Below are 18,617 nucleotides of genomic sequence, written 5' to 3'. Positions count from 1 at the left end.
TTTACGGTACGCCAGATACATTACCAAACTTTGAAAGAGTAAAAAGTAGTTTATGAAAAGCTTCCGAGAAAAGTTTCAGTGTTCTGTTGCATATTTATTCTAGTGTTTTTCAACATATGAAGAACTACTCAAGATTCATTGATAAGTTGAGCAATTATTTATTCATTTTCATTAAAAGGAGTGAGCGAAATACGTTACCATAGGCCAAACAACTTTTTAGTATAGCGAGTTCATAGAGACTGTACCTACTTCCTTCTAAGTGCCTGCAAAAATATATTTTTTTTTTAAACCTTGTTTGCATTATCCATCAAAACTTAATAAATATTTATAGTCAGATGGATAAATACATTCAGATGTAAGATGAGAATATTCTGTGAATGAAGAACTCAGCTTTCACATTTAGGTCTCTTTTCCACTACATTTCATAGTTTAAATATTACGTACAATGTTTGAAATGGTTAATTTGGGCTTACAGCATTCATTTTTACATCAATTCATAAGGTAAGTAATTAAACAGGTGATATTTATTAATTCATACACAACTAAAATTATTACTTATATTTTACCAGGTACGTTACCGAAGGCGATTCGATGTTTTTCAATAGTTATTTCCCAAGGAAAGCAATTCATATTTGTTTCCTGTGGAAATTCCAGATCGGATCGTTCCCTTTGCATGATTTGTGGGATTCGAAACTTACTTTGTAAGCGAAATTGTTAAAAATACAAAGTGAATCTTAAGATTATATTTCATTTCAGCAAAAAACATATTTCAACCTTCCACACAGAAATAATTTCTACCAATTAGCAAGGGAAGACAACATCTTTACCTCTTGAAAACCCCCAATATCTTTAGGGGGGACAGATGTCTTTTCCTGAACATAAATTGGATCAAAACAATAAATTTAATTCAAAGTTAGGAGTCCATTACAACATGTAAATTTGCGGTAACGTATCTGATTGGTGATCAAAAATCATATATGATGCTCTATTTCAATTCATTTTCACTCAATGAATGGCCATCATTTAGCATGTTCCACTTTTTGTTTCGTATTTGACCGGTTTTGAAGTTACCGAAAACACATCTTTGAATGTATTACTTTGTGGTTGATTTTTCGGTTTTACTCACATGGAATTGAACACTTAATCTGAGAATGGCCCATATGATTCTATACTTGAATACACAATACATTAAGAACGCACTTTCTGAATCCGTCTTCAAGGATTGCAATACATTATAAAACATGGCGGTGCCTCGAGGAATGTCGTATCTTTATGTACAGTACCTCAATCTGCATTGCAATGAAGAGAGATGGTATAGGTAATGCTTCTATGCTCGTCACAGAGTCCACCTTCTGTAACACATGAAATTAGAAAAACGATCCTGCGTAGTTGCCGCTGGCTTCTCATTAAGTGTCTCATGCAAAAATCTTGGCGAACGAAGTTTCTCGATGTCTCATCCCTCCACTAGAACCTGGCTACCAGGGGTGCGTCCCAGACAACGAAGATTTTCAAGGTCGCTACGTCCCTAGAAGGGTTCCCGTGGAGACCGTCGACGAATGCATCGCCAAGTGCCAGGCAGACGACAAGCGTTTTGCCGCCATTTCTCTGCGCAAATGCCTGTGCAGTGACAGCGATCCCGATGACTTCTCGTTCGGCAGACTGACCGACAAGAACTGCAACGTTTCGTGTCCTGGCAACCCTCGCCAAATTTGTGGAAGTGCCAACTTTTCATCCGGTGAGCTATCTAAAGCGCTTTAATTAGATTATCTCTTCGCCTTCCTAATCATATTCATCTGGCCGCTCTTCTGATGAGTAAAGTACGGATGATAGTAAATTTATTGTGGTTACGTCTATCTATCTATTATATATATATATATATATATATATATATATATATATATATATCCTTTTTCCTATCCATCTTACTATTTATTCATACTAATGATTTTTTTTTCTTTTTGTTTCTTTCAACTTTCAACTTTCAGCTTTATTTTTTATTTATATTTTCTGTTATATTTATATCTTCTTAAACTTTTTAGTTATTGATATCTATTAATCTATCTATTTAGGTACTTATCTAGTTGAATCCATCTTGCCATCTACTTGAAGTTTTATTTTGTTATTTTTCATTTAGTCATTTGTTCTTCCTCGGTTCCGTTCTGTCTATTTTGTCTATAACCCATGTATTTGCAATCTCTCTGCATCTATCGGTATGCGCTCCCAAGTTGGCAAGTCGTAACGATGACAAGCAGGTTATAAGAAAAAAAAAAAAGATTAAAAAAATGATGTTTTCTTGGCATCCTGACAGAACAAGGCAAACTAATATAACTTTTGGAAAAGCATCACAAATCGTATGCTCGTTTTTTTTTTTTTTTTGTTTTACGGTAGGTGTTTCACATTGTATAATTATACTGCTTTGTGTTTGATATTATTAGATTCTGAAACTGTTTTTACTCGATTCTATTCAGTGAACAATGAAAAGGAAAAACAAAGTAAAACTTTGGGAGACGCACCTTACAAATTGGGTGACTCCTTGTCGGAGTGACGAAAATGTCTGCATTACCCACCCTCTTTCCCCCACCCCCACAAATACACAGAAAAGGAAGAGAAAATACACCTTTTAGTGGCCCTTCCATAATATGTCACGGTTCCAATTCTCAGCAAGGACACATGGTATAATTTTATATGGTTTTTGTTTGGTTCGGAGAAGTACGAATGACGGACACGTACACACGCGAATTTTGGCCCCATTTTATCGTGGACGAAGGTCAACCTGTATAGAACCTGCACAGATATTTTGTCTTTTGTTTCATGTCATTGTTTCCTTGTTCCATAGGTGTTGTCGTTGTTGTTGTGGTTGTTGTCTTTTTTCTTTTCCTTTCCGAATCATCAGCATTGGCATCAAGTTGCCAATTTTCCTTAAAGGGATGATACAGTATTGGTGGAGATGAGAATTGGGCTTTTAACTTTTTGCGAGATACCAAGAAAACGCTTATGATATAGTACAGAGCATACCATTTTAAGAGGAATTCAAAGTTTATTTGATAAAAATCGGGTTTGGAATGACTGATACATCCAAAAACAAAGTAAAACAAAGCGATAGTAATAAAGTGTGGGTCCCACACTTTATTACAATCGCTCTTTTTGGGATATCTCAGCCAATTCAAAACCAATTTTCATCAAATAAGCGTTGAATTCCTCATAGAATTACATGCTCTTTCATATTTTACAAGAGGTTTCTCATCATCTCACCAACAAATGTTAGAAACCTGAAATTAGGTCTCAACCAAAACTGTACGATCCCTTTAACTCCGAACGTAACACCAATAAAAAAAAAGATAGTGGGAATAGATGTATACGCAAGTTTTAAAACAATCTTACGAATATCTATCTATCTATCTATCTATCTATCTGTCTGTCTGTCTATTCTTCGGTGTATCTGTTCATATTATATCAAGCTACCTATTTTCTAGCTTGTTTTGTGTTCTTATAAAACATACTTAAGTCATAATTAAACAAAAAATTATGTATGTATATATATATATATATATATATATATATATATATATATACATAATTTACATACATATAATTTATATACATTAAGTTATATATATATATATATATATATATATATATATATATACATATATTCTATCTATATCTCTTTCAATCAATACAATGCATTATTACATGCATTGAAGAGGCCTTGGCATGGCGCGTCGCAGAGTAACTAGGTATCCTGCGACTTGCGACTCAGCCTTTAACCCCGAGCCCCGGAATTGTTAGAACAGTTGTGACGAAACAAAAAGCAGTTGCTTCGAGACGCGCTCTTAGTACCTTGTACTGTCATCCACGCTTATCTGGCCAGGATCCTGAACAATGGGACCTGATTTTTAACACAAACTGCCTCAGTATCTATGAGTAATAGCTTTCTTGTACAGCTGTACTTGTAACGCTTAACAAGGCTGTCATTCCACAAATGTATGTGAAGCCAAACACACCGAGACTCTTAACGATGAACCGCAGATCTTTAAAGGGATGACATAGTTTTGGTTGAAATGGTGATTCATGTCTTAATTTTTGGGGAGATAATTAGAAACCACTTATATGAAGTGTAAATAGAGTATAGAATTCTACGAGGAATGACAAGTTTATCTAATGAAAATCGGTTTTGAAATGTCTGAGATATCAAAAACAAAAACAAAAACAAAGTGGTCCTGATAAAAGGTGGGTCCGACCTTTTATTAGGACAACTTTGGTTTACTTTGTTTATTTGCATTCCTCTTAGACTTGTATGCTGTTTTACACTTTATCTAAAGCGGTTTCTAATCATCTTGCGAAAAGATTAAGAACGTGAATCCCCTTCTCAAAACATCACTGATATGATACACTGATACACTGGCCAACAAATGTCTAAAATAGTATGTGTAGTTTTACAGTGTAGTTTTATGTCGTCTTTCTTCACATCACTTGGATTCAACCCAACCCCCCCCCCCCCACCCAAAAAAAAAAAAAAAAACACCAAAAAAAAACACCAAAAAAAACACCAAAAAACACCCCCAAAACCCCGGAAACATCCAAAGCAAGATTCTCTTATTCATTAAAAAAATTACATTGGAATTCATATTTCCGTAGACGGGTTAACCCTATAAAGCCCAAGGGGGGGGGGGGGGCACATTGTGCCCCCCCCCCCCTACCATATTTTCATTTGCCACTCCTACACCCTTCACCTGATTTCAACCAAATTTGGTGACTTTTCCTAAAATCTTATTGCGAACATTTTGATGTATAATTTAGCTATGTCCAATATTGTTGGTTACCATGGCAACCATAAACTGACAACCATGTTCGTCAGATTTTGCATGATTTTCCGTTCCAAGTTCAGTTAACAATATAATAATGGATGAAATGGTGGTTTTCTTGGCTGTAATTTGCTGAAGGACCAAATTGTGAAGTAATTATGGTTGTGAATTACCCTGAAATGGTCTTCTTATTATTTCCTTTATTTTTTATATGACATAGGCATCAAACAATAGATATAATAGAAATAATCGAAAATACAGCATTTTCCAAAGACTACCCATTTATTTTGTGTTATTTTCACACAAGCTTTGCCAGTAATATCATTTGTATATCATATTATCAATCTTCAAACTCAAAATTTCAATATTTTTGAAATATGAAATGTGATGCCAATAATATGTACCCATTCCAAGCAATACATGATAGGTTTCATATATTTTTTCATATTGTAATGAATAGCGCCCCCACATGTTGACCTTGAGAAATTTCAACCATAACAAATAGTGAAAGTTTACTTGCTTTTCCTTTGTGGTAAATATGAAAACGATTGATATAAAATAAAAACATATATACTGGGGATAAAGAAATACAAAGAAAAAACAGGATTTTAGCGTATTTCCTATGTATTTCTTTATATTTTGGTAAATAGCGCCCTCAGTGGATGACCTTGGGAAATTTCGAATGTTGGGTCATGTAGAGTATGAGTTGCTCTACCCACGTGCCAAATATGACGGTCATACATCGTATAATAAAGAAGTTATATAGGGGGGGCACAATGTGCCCCCCCCCCCCCCCCTTGGGCCTGGAAGGGGTCAAAATAGCTTGGGCTTTATAGGGTTAAAGGGACCATATCTAAGATAACTATACAAAAATGTTCATGAGATCATTGGGTAGAATTAAGCATTCTTGGAACAGCGCGAAGAGTGTACATAGCAGGGAGAAAGAGTAAGAAAAGCTGTTTTGACATTTTATGACTTCTTTTTTATCGGAACAACCTTTTCTCAAAGTTTTGCTATCTCACCGACCTAGTTTTCAGCACGACTGACGGCTTCTGCGACCGCCTCAGCCCCCCGGCGAACGGAACCGTGGACACCCGGGTGAGCCGTTTTGGAACTACCGTCAACTTTGGCTGTCGCGACGGATATGAACTGGCAGGGGCCAAGAAGGCACAGTGCGTCAGCAGTGAAACCGACCCCACCTCCTACAGGTGGGATGTCCCTCCACCAAAGTGCACAGGTACGTGTTCAATCCTTCGTAGAGACCCAACGTGCACAGTTGATCTGTCAAATGATTACTGTCTAGAAGAAGGGGGAAAAACGAACGTTAGGCGATGATTAGCTTGTACATTATCTCTCAACCGATCACTCATACAGTGAACATGAGTTACAAGTCTAGAGACGTTTGAGCGGGCATGTGTGTACCTGTAATGTCTATGGCATATCTTTTCTCTCTCCTAGAATATTGAGCAATCTATCTGTCTACTTAATATAACATCTTGAATGATATGTCATCCTGCCCCCCCCCCCCCAAAAAAAAAGAAAGAAAAGAAAAACCGGGAAAATGGACACCATACCATCAGCGTATTAAATTGCGTGTGTCCAATAATTCCAGTAAGAACAGTAAGCTAGTAAACCCTATAATCAAAGAACACGAGGGTCTAAACATTTCCGCTGTTACCATGACATTTAATTTCAGCAAAACTATTTGAGAACATGGCCGGTTATCAACCCACAAACCCAAATGAACTCGTGATGCCTTTTTCTAAAATGTTATGACCGCACTAAGGAGTTTCTGACTGCAATAAACTCACTGTATATTCTAATCAGACGCATACCTCCCCCCCCCCCCCCCAAAAAAAAAAAAAAAAAAGTGCCAGAAACAGTGCTGGCGTTCATTTTACTGTTCCTTATTTCCAGCAAATATTCTGCACCAAGACGTGTTACCTCTAGACAGATGCGCGTGCAGAATTGTTCGGACGTCATTGTTCGAAGAGTTATCATAGGAAATGACAATAAAAACAAACACATAAACGTGATATCAAGCGCAAAAATGATTTAATATCAATAGACTTGATAAGCGAAAATTTAAATCAATGCAACTAAACTGACCCAGTCCGTATTATTTCGCCCTTCAACAGTTTCGTCTAGCAGGGGGTATCAATGAAATGCAATATAACTCTTGTGATTGTGACCTTTACCTGGATGTTGTGACGGTTTATACCTGGCCACACCCCGGATTTGCTAGTCGCCCTATGCACATTCAACAGTCATCCGGGGAGGGGGGGGGGGGCGCTCCGAGAAGACAATTCAGCACCATATTCTTGGCTAGCTTTATTAAACAAAGTAACATCAGAATGGAAAATAAAACGTTTTATGAAAAATCACACGTACAATAATAACAAAAATGTGGAATTTTACATCTCCCAATGTTTTCACAAAATAGGGGACGAATAGTTACAATCACATACCCAAACTTGCAGAGGTGATGTTATCCTCACTCCTAGGAGCTCACATTGAATTATTCAACAATCATCACTAGATAAAAAAATATATATGTATCTCTCATTCGCGTCAAGTCGTGTAATAACCTACAATGTCATGAATTTAGCGAAGTTTAAGAAGTTGCAGTTGCTTTATCAGTAAAAAAAAAAAAAAAAAAGAAAATAGAATGATTTCGGAAATACTTTTGTTTATAAACCAATTGGAGAGGAGTGAGTTTATGGCGTAATTGTCAAAATTTCTATTTTATGTCTGGTTTTTGATAAAACAGATATCACTTTGTTGGCCTGAATTTACTGTATTTCATTTAATTTCATTTATTTTCACACCTTTGGTAGAGAATTTTGAAAAGATGAACACAAATATGATTTCTAATATACTCACGCAATTGTAACTTACGGTATGAGATTGTACTTAATTTTGTCGTGCTTCCTAATAAGTATATTTCATTTTGTTTTCGATTTTGCTTGTAGCGTTTTGTTTACTCTACACTGTACTATGTCTATTTCCTTTAAATTTTTCTGTGAGGATAGCTTCAAATGTTTCTAGCCGAGGTGAATATACGTCAGCTTATGTTGAGGAATTGACGACAGGTAATACACATTTCCCCCTGAAATTTGTTCATCACCAGGCTACTAGTATAACGCACTTGAATTGAGCACACATATAATGCGCAGCTTTAAAGGGGCCCTGAAATCCAAATGCATGATGATTTGTGTTGATTTACGATACCCTCAACATCACTTTTGCGGTAAAACGAATATCTAGAAACATTCCGTATATTTTTAACGATTGTTTTGTTCTATTTTTTCTTCAGATTACTTAGGAACGCCCACAAAAATCCTTCCAAACCAATATTCTTGAGATTACATCATCTGTCAATCATTGCTAATGTACTGAAATGTTTGACAAAAGACACTGGAATGCACCTTCCTCTCGACTCAGCATAACTTGCATGTTTCTGTGATATTAATGTGACTAACAAAAGACATACAATGTTATTTTTCTTATTATACATACATCATGGGGGGGGTCGATGGATGGGCATGGTAAACTTCTCCTGCTGTCCCAACTGGGGTGCCGATATGTTGTGGTGTTGTGTTCTTTTTTAAGTGGGTCTGTTTGTTTGTTTTTTTTTTTTTGTTTTTTTTTTTTTTGTTCATCTATCTTAAAGATTGTCCTTGACCTTGAATCTTTCCTGCACTGAATTTCACAATTCATGATATGCAATTCATAACACCATGATGGTCAACGGAGGGAGCTGAAATTTTTCCCTGCCATTATCATTTCGTCAAAAATATCGCGCGCGCATTTATACGCACACTTTACATCATAAGATCATTAATCACTTAAGAAGCTCTTTTATAAGTTTTAGCAGTGATTGATTTACCCATGCAATACTAACAAGATTTAAAGTTTGATCTATGTTGCTTAAGTTTTCAATCAAACGAAAACGTTGGCTAGAGAAGCGTTATACCAGAATAAAAATCAACACATCAACAGCATAATTTACATAGAGAATCTTGTCACATGCCATTCATGTCATTTTCGTGTTTTTGGTTGATGAGAGGATTATTTTTCTTTTCTCGTGAAACGATTTAGCTGTCCCAATTATGCAAATGACTTATACTCTTATGATACTCTTATGCGGGGTAAATCCTAAATACAAACTACAATATGATTGTATTCGGCATTGATTCTCCCGACAAACAAAATAAAACAAAACAAGAAAAAAAAATAGCATACACTAATACTTATCCCAGCATCAAATGGTTTACTATACTCTGTACCTTCCACACTCTGTTTGTCGACATAATGTGACTATCCGATAAGTCAATTCAACAATTGGAATAAAAAAAAAAAAGAAAATCAGTGGGTTCATGACTTGCGACATCTCACACTGCCCTACGAATAGCATTCGACGTTGTTGATGAAGCGTCGCATCGCCTCCAATCGAAAACAAGGATGGTTTGAGATGCAGCATGAGCATTCAAAATCATAGTAGAGACTTAACGAATGCAATCCGACAAGACGTTGGCTTTTTTATGGAAAATGTGTAAAAATGGAGACTATACAATACTTTTGCGTTGATTATGGTCGAATTATGCGCATGCACATTGATTACCAAACCACAGATGAAATAATGGAAGCCATTTGTCAGCGCTCAGGAGTTCTGTTTTACACGTGTCGAGATGTCATCATTTTGGCCATGTGCGACTTTTTTTTTTGTACATTCTGTTATAAAATGAGCGAATAAAAGCAGCAGTGTGAATGATGTTTGGTAAATATACTTCTCTGCAATATAATGCATCTAATCCAAAAATATTAAACACTATTAATACATCATATTGTCTTAATCTCTTCTTTAAGCATTTTGCAATCCCATCGCATATAAAGATCGCAGTTATCATCAGAAAATCTTACAAATAACTCGGTCTTTTCTTCATTCGTATTATAGAGAGGAACATCGAAACCGTAAAACCAACTTGTATCACACTGCCCTAAGAAAAATACTCCCTTGAATGGCTTTCTTGAATCATTGTTTAAGTCAATTTATAATTGTTTTTTATCTTTTTTAATGTTTCACTTTTTTTGTTTAGAAACAACATCCATACTAAGAGCACCAGGCGGATCCATTCACATAGGTAAGAGATATCGTCGTCAGTTGTTTGTTTGTTTGTTTGTTGAGCAAGAGAAAGGGGGAGGGGAAGGGAGGGAAAGAGAATGATAAAGGGCATACGTGAGCCATAATTATAATTATATTCTTATTATGTATAATCTGACTGAATGATAATTAAAAATATAATCATAATCTGACATGCTGTTTTCTAGCTCTAACTAATGCATTATTGCTCGTGTGAGCAATTACTCTTGCATAAATTCCAAAGGGTGGAAAAAATCACCATTACAATCGCTTTTGTATTTTAGCATTTTGGTCATGTCAACATGAGAATTTAGCTGGTGTTGTTGTTGTTTTTTTTTTTCTTCTTTTTTGCGATTCCTTTATCCAGCATCATTCATTTATGATGGATGTTGAACCGAACCACATTTTGGACAATAGTACAATAACTATATCTTTATGTTGGACAATCAGTAGACGTGTATTAGTGTTCATAGTACTATTTTACTCTAACGTAGCCTACAGTCGTACAATATTGTCAATAATCCTTTGTTCATTATCAAACTACTGTGGAATCATTGCCCCTTTAATGAGAATAGACGTGAAAAGCGGCCTCTATCAAGTGTATCTATAATTATCAATATAAACATTCCATAACATTATTGCACAGTAGACAATAGTAGTCACAGTACCGATCTTGACGTGTTAATGACGGTAGTTGGCGCTGTTCACAATCTGTGGAGCAAATCAGTGGATAAAGCATATGCATAATTCTGAATTACATACATATCCGCTAAACTGACATTTCTAAATCGTCATGAAATAAATTCAAAGGATCAGGCAGCTATTAAAGGGGATGGCTTGTAACTGATCAGTGGGAATCAGTGAGAATGCTGGGGGATGATTGTTCCTATCCTTGTGGGATTCATTTAAGAGCACATTATATATCTGTTGTTATAAACGATCGTTAACGATCGCCCCGTCACTGTACAGGCATGCTAACCTGGAAACTTTAAACTGCACATTACTTGAATATGAGACCATTCTGAAGCAAATAATTTTCACACAACAATAGATATACAACGTACTCTTAAATGAATCCCACAAGGATTGGAACAATCATCCCCCAGCATTCCCATTACTGATCAGTTACTCGCCATCCCCTTTACGATTCCCCTTTACAAAACAGCACACGAAGCCACCATGTCTTCGGTGTGCACGAAGCGCAGTCCGCCCTCTATCGGTCTTGGTATTACAATCTTTTTGGATCGTCATCAATTATAACGTGTTGATGTGTATTATTATCTTTGAACAGGCATCATTCTGGGGACACTCGCTGGACTTCTACTCGTGACCGTTGTCATGACCCTGGTTTTCTTCCATTGCAGAAAGAGGTAATTGCATTTTCCATTTTTTTTGTCCCATCATAAACGCTTTCACACCACATCTCAGGTCTAAAATCTGACGTCATAATGTGTTTCATGTCTCATGTCTCAACATTTCATCTTTGATGTCTCATGTCTCAATTCCCATACCTCGTGTCTCACGTCTCAGCGTATTTCACATGCCTCATACTTCCTTCTCATCTCATTCATCGTCCTCCTCTCTTCCATCTCATTTATCACACTTCGTTTCTCGTGTCTCGTCTCATAATAATTTCCTGTGCCATGCTCTCTGTCTCATTTCTTGCTCGTATCTCATGTCTTATGTCTCACGACTCACGGCTCATGCCTCCCATCTCATTTCTCATACATTGTGTCCCGTGTCTCACATTTCATGTCTCACGTCTCACGACTTATGCTTCCTATATCTCATTTCTCATACCTCGAGTCTCGTGTCTCATGTCTCGCCATGTTCCCGTCTCATGTCTCAGAACTCATGCTTCTTATCTCTGGACTTATGCCTCCTATTTTGTTGCTCATAACTCGAGACTCGTGCTTCGTCATGCCTTGCCATGCTCACGCCTCACGTATCACGTGTCAGGACTCATGCTCCTTGTTTCATTTTCATACATCGAGTCTCGTAGCTTTTGTCTCACAACTCATGTTTCCTATCTCATTTTTAGTTCCTGTCTCATGTCTCATAACTCAGGTCTAATATCTCACGCTTCATTCATATCTCATGTCTCACGACTCATGTCTCCCATCTCATTTTTTGTATCTCTTTAATCGTGTCTCGTCTCACTCGCATTGTGTTCCCCTGTCTCATTTCTAGCTCGTGTCTCATGTCTCATGTCTCACGTCCCATGCTTCTTGTTTCATTTCTAGCTCGTGTCCCATGTATCTCATGTTTCTAGTCCCATGCTTCATATTCCACTTCTCATATCTGGCGTCTCGTATCTCATGCCTTTCATCTCGTCTCACCTCAGTCTCTGTCTCATCTCTCACGACTCGTAGGGCGGTGAGTTTGCTTAGTCGGTAGCGCGTCTGCCTCGCAATCACGCGGCCCGGATTCGAACCCGAGTCTGGACTGAGCAATGTTGTGTGTAAGCATACCGTCTCCTCTAGCAAGAGGCAAAAACACTCTGTCCCTCGGATAGGACATAAAATGGAGGTCCCGTGTATGAGAGAGTAACAACTCATGCACGTAAAAGATTCCGCTTCATTCATTCATTGCAAAGAGCAGGGTGTTTAACCCGGTGAAGTGGTCCCACCTCACATCCAACTGGACCCCATGGAAGACCAGCGTAACGTAGCTGAATATGGGTTTTCCAGCCATCTTCTCAGATGGAAAATTACAAACAAACAAACGCGTAATTCCTATCTCATATCACGTTTCTAAAATTCCGTGTTCGATGTCCCACGTGTCCTGTCTCATTTCTAGCTCGTGTATCGTGTCTCATGTCTCATGTCTAATGTATCCTGTCTCGCGTTTGCTCTCTCTAAGGTTTCCTGTCATCATTCCAGCTCATGCCTCGGCCCATATTTCAATTATCTCAAGTCTTATGTTTAATGTCTCATGTTTTGTGTCTTATATCGTACTCCCCATGTTTCATGTTTGATTTTTAATGTTCCATATTCCATATTGTTACCATTCTTGAAGTCTCGTGTCATTATATGACACCATTCCATTCATAAAGACAAATATGAATAGGAAAAAGAACATTTTAACGTAAGTACAGTTGAAGGGTATCGTCAAGAAAGGACTTTTTTTTTTTACTTAGATACGACAGATACAAAGTTTATGAATAATTTCATTATAACACAACATACACACATAGGTAAAACACACAAACAGACGAAAGCCGTGCGCGGAATTTCTATATTCGATAAAATCCGTAAACGTTTATTTGTTATTTTTCTATCTTTATTTCATTTACACTTATCTTCATAAACTTCATCAGAAAAATAGGTAAGCAAATAGATACTTACCACAGCAGTATGAATTTCAATTCGCCGGAAGTAAGTTGTGCAAAGTGGCTGCATTTTCTTATACTGTTATAATGTATCATTTCATGTTACAATATCACTTCTTGTTAAAATCGTGTCTTGAAGCAGTCATGCTGTCACCAACCTTTACATGCTTTACATGCTCATACCGGTAAACCACATACTTTGATTTCCATTCGAAATGATTTCACTCCCAGGCCTGTGAAGTATGGAGATAGGAAGCCAATGCACTTTCGTACGTCCTGGAGTCCCATTCACCTCGAGAAAGAACAACTGGAAGCCGAGCACCACACATACGAGTCGGCGAGCCAGGGCAGGGTCAGTTTCCACTCCTCACCCATCCGTCGGGCGTCTACCCCCGGCGGTCTCTCCGAACATCTCTACGCCGATTACGACGAGTTCCACGACGTTGATGTCAACGGCGACTGTGACGACGCCATTCTCCTGAACTCACCTTCGCAGAAGGTGCCGAACGGTCGGCTGGTGATGGAGGACGAGAACAGGAACTCCTCCATTATGGTCGTCAATGAGCTCTACAATCCTTCCTCGCCGGCGTTTGAGTCGATCATACACGACGACGAATTCATCTACGAAGTGGGAGGGGACTTTACAGCGTCCAACGCAGCAGAGAACTATCTGTACGACGAGCCGTCACTAGAAGGAACGAGCAGCTCCGGCGAGCACATCTACGAGCCGGAGCCGAACATGGAAATCACACTCCACGTCGATGGCGATCCTCTTTACAGCACGGCGGACTACGCCGAGGTTGACGCGCGCGACAGTGGCGTAGGTACGATGACGATGGACACAGATTTGGACGACAGGGAAGGGAGTTTAACGATGGTAGAAAACGAGCTCTACGTACCTGCCGACAGCCGAGTCGACAATAATTGTCAGGAACCAAATGATATCATGGTCGACAATGTTCTGTACCAACCCCATGAGTCTTCAGTAAAACCAGAAAGAATCCTCGAGGCACTATAGTGTATCTGGTGCACAAATGCTGCTGCCACAATAGAAAACTGTGACAAACGGGCTTCCTCCAGAGTTCAACAACGATTTTACCATATACCTCTTTGTGTCTGCAAAAATATCTTTAGGATGCCATGCACATCGTCAACGCTATCGCTGTTTTCTTTCTCCTGTTTCTTACCTTTTTGTAATGGTAGTTTAAAAGTCAGTGTGTCTATCAGTGGTCTACTGTAGGCTATAGTTTAAAAGTCAGTATGTCTATCAGTGGTCTACTGTAGGCCATAGTTTTAGTGAAAATTTATTTATAGAATCAAAATATGAGGTGAAGGTTTTGTTTTGTTTGTTCCGTCCAAAATTTGTAAAGATCGCTTGACACTTACTTTGAGTCATTTTCTGAGCCATCAAAGTTAGTTATTAGAACGGATGGATGATGAATATTGCCCGGACTTGTTATCTCAAAGTTTTGGAAATGGGAGCTCTAAATTCTAGCAAAATGCTCAGAATACAATCAAGAAGGTTACACAATTACATGTGAACTGTGAACTGGATTACGTAATCTGAAACAAGCACAATTGTTGAACATGTGCGTACTTGACAACACAACATCAAATATTATCGACTGCACACCACGTCCTTTGTAAACTTCGTTATCACATCATTCATTCCCCTACGTTTCAGTAGTGCACAACCTGGTGTATTTACGTCAATAATAGACGACTCGAAGACACTCTAGGCGATCCAAGAAAATCAAAAGCAATATCTGCGAAGGATTTTCACATTGTTAATGTATTAAATCTTGGTAGTGTGACCGAAAATCGAAACATGCTATAACGGCAAATGCTCTCTCCGAGGGAGAAATAGACAAACAAAAGTGAGAAGGGTGTTTTATTTTTTTTTTCTCACACAGTTCATGTTCAGTTCATTACAATGCTGAAAAAAAAAATACACTGACATCACTTGCATTGAGACTATTCTCTGCTGCGTTTGGAGTATGTTCGTCTATTTGGCACGGCTGTCTGTTAGGAGTGTCATTTTCATTGTCAATACATCAAAATTATGAACATTTGGAATCCAATATTTTTCATATGTGATATTTGTGATGGTTGGTGTAAAGCACTTACTGCTGTCTCTTCGGTACATGGCATGAGAAGGCATATTGTGCTTGCTGTTTTCCATCAAGTTTGCTGCAGTGTAGTCCATTCAAAGAGGTAAATGTGTGTGTATGAAGCATTTAAGAGTCATGCCGTATGTGTTTGCCGGTAGGAGATGAAATTCCATGTATATCAAATATAAATTTGTTTTATAAGAACTATAGTACGCAATAATGTATCATTGTATCTTTCATACTAATGCCAAATAAAACAAATGCACTTCGCCGTTATGCAATTTAACAGAAATGTAAATGTATTTTAGCAATCTATCCTATAATGGGTAATAACTTTATACATGCCGCTAATATCATGTTTGTAAAAACACGCAGGCTGAATCACAAGTCATATTATATATTTTGTTTCAGGAGTAGCAATGTGTATATATTTGGTTATTGGAAAGCAAGACAACGATCTTGCACAAGACACACCATGTCAAAAGCAAACCGATGTCTTTTAAAAGACTTATTTTTTTAAATATTTGTTATCATTTTTTTTTTTTATGTCTACATATTTTATATTTTCAATCATGGTAAAAATGTAAATATCATTGTATATCATGTCAAAGTCACCTTGCTGCATTATCCATATTTGAAGATAAATACATTTCTATCAATTTTTTATTCATTCATTGCATAAATTATCGAATAATTGTTACTGGTGGTGAGATGTAACGTGGTGAAAATTAATGAAAGGTCATTTTTTGTTTATTTGTGATGAGAGTGATACTGTGTGCGCAATATATAGAAATATCAACAACGCTAATAACGATAATGATCAATTCCAGCAATACTATGAAGTTTTAATTATCATGATTTCCATCATTATCGAGACTTTCATAATTATGATCTAAAATCCGTCCAATATCGTCATTACACACAAACATTATATTATACATACATACGTACACATATACATACACACATACATACATACACACATACATAACATACATGTAATAGAAAGAACACGTTGTGGTAGTCATTGTGATGATGATAATGTTGTTATTGATGATGGTGATGATGATGTATACATTTAATAATACCGATAACAAGGGATGAATTTATCGGAAGCTTCTTCCTAAACATGGGTACGTGCCTTCCACGGTGTACTAAAATTGCTTTTCGCTGCTCTCTCGGGGAGAAGGAAAAAAAAAACAACAACAACTATCGTTTATACAGGGATTGCTATTTTAAATTAGAGTAGTGAACGCAGTTAAAGATGAGCAAAGATTTGAAGGATCATTTAGATGCTTGTCACGACTCAACCCAATCACCATATCATGACAATCAAAATGTTCCGCTCCATTCCTGGCAGATCGCACCCAAACCATCACAACAATGTTGCGAGAGACCACGATTGGGAAGCCATGTCTTGATCTGAGAGCGATAACTTGCTGCGGACTTCTTTATTGGTATTAGCCTTGTTCAAGGCGCATCACATGCTAGACTATAAAATAAACTGACAATATATCCTAGGAATATCTGAAGAGAGAGACAAAAAAGGGAGAAGCCAATATGGTGTTATTTAAATAATATTATTATCAAAGCAGTAGTGGACTGAAATAACACCGCAGTCGTCATTCTTTGTGTATCACTTTTTAGAGGAATTACAACCCCCCCCCCAAAAAAAAAAAGAAGAAAAAATGAATATAGATTATGAAACGAGTATGACTTGTCCAACTTTATTCAGTTTGAAAAAAATTAATGCGCTGATCCAATTTCTCTGGAAGCTACCAGTCTGCCTAATATGTCGCTACTGTTCTGGCTCACGCAAATTTGAAGTCGTGATGCACACACCTCGATGTGTGATAGACGGATATTACAACGTTGCTTCTTTAGAAGGAATCAATAAAGTCATAGCATTAGAAAATAACCTCCTATTTACTCATTTTCAAGAAAGACAAAAGAAAAAGAGCACAAGATGTCTCTGGGCAACGTTTTATCAAAAGATATAATAGATTGTAAATTTCCTTACCACACAGGCTGCCATAAACTTATGATAAAAATCAACTATTTAATCAATTATAACTCTTCATAAAAAAGGACTCTGGTAGTATAGCTTTTAACAAAAGGTGCTATTACTGTAACAGGTTGATCCCAGCTGTGCGACCATCTCACCCGCAGGGGGACATTAAGTGACCCTTGACGTCACCGCCAGTCACCTCGTGATGCTGAGCCCCACGTTATGTGGAATTCTCTTGACAGGTTACACCTTAGGGAGAGAGAGAGAGAGAAGGGAAGGTCTGGGAGGAGGAGAGAGAGTAATGCGGTAATTGCAAGAGAAGACAGGAGAGTGTCGTCACCGGAGACAGAGTCACACCGACAGTCTGTGCGCCAAAACTATATTCCATGCTACCTTTTGCTAGAAATAAAGCATTCTGTGGTAAAAAAAAAAAAAAAAAAAAAAGGTGGGGGTAAAGAAGCGACTGGACATAATGTAAAAAAAAACCAAAAAAAAAAAAAACAGTTCTTTGTGTAAATTACGAATTATACACAATACAATTTGAAAACTTTGTAACATTTGACGTAGTTCTTTTTTTTTTTTTAACGTTGACGTGAAAGAAACTTGGTTTACACAATAAAATGTATGTCCGTAATCAGTAATCACATCCGTAATACACGGTTAAAGTATAAGATAGTGCGGATCAATGATCCCCTTCCCCCTTTTCATTCATTTTCTTGCCGGGATTGAAAAACAAACAAACAAACACACAAACAAAAAAAAAAAAACAAAAAAAAAAAAACAAAAAAACGAAAGTACGGGTAGCACGGGAAAATAGAACCACATTTTTTCCAGTATCTTATTCTGATTTCTTTCGAGCAACAGTCCTGGAAAGTGAATAAAATCAAACACATTTTGTGTCTATTTACCGTGTTATTCGTAATTATTGTCAGAGCTCTCACTATTCACACAATTCGGAAGAGGCAAAAGATTTAGGGTGGGATATGATTTAGGCGCACTTTGAGCTCATTCTGGCCCACAGGGCGATGCGCTCTCCCCATCATCAGCCACAACCTGGGCGGCGTTAACATCTAGGCCGAATAAGAAAGAGTTTTAATCGTATTCATATCTGCATGGAATATGCTATAAATTATTGATGAAAAATAGATATAAATACTACGTTTAAAGTAGGATCGAAATCTGTAGGTGCTCTTACCTGAATCGCAGAGGAAAGTTTTAT

General features: G+C 37.4%; 1 protein-coding gene across 1 annotated transcript in view; it reads left to right on the top strand.

Annotated features, from left to right (window-relative positions):
* Positions 1–14,297, top strand: part of LOC140233800 (uncharacterized) — a 64,253-nt gene extending 49,956 nt beyond the window's left edge. Inside the window, exons 7-10 of the mRNA XM_072313893.1 lie at positions 1,469–1,735; positions 5,836–6,042; positions 11,240–11,318; positions 13,511–14,297. Coding sequence (XP_072169994.1) covers positions 1,469–1,735; positions 5,836–6,042; positions 11,240–11,318; positions 13,511–14,297 — 1,340 coding nt within the window. The remainder of the gene's footprint in view (positions 1–1,468; positions 1,736–5,835; positions 6,043–11,239; positions 11,319–13,510) is intronic.
* The last annotated feature ends 4,320 nt before the right edge of the window (positions 14,298–18,617 follow it).

The sequence above is a fragment of the Diadema setosum genome, chromosome 10 (genome assembly GCF_964275005.1).
Source record: "Diadema setosum chromosome 10, eeDiaSeto1, whole genome shotgun sequence".
NCBI lineage: Eukaryota > Metazoa > Echinodermata > Echinoidea > Diadematoida > Diadematidae > Diadema > Diadema setosum.
This window is presented reverse-complemented; position numbering and strand designations above follow the sequence as displayed.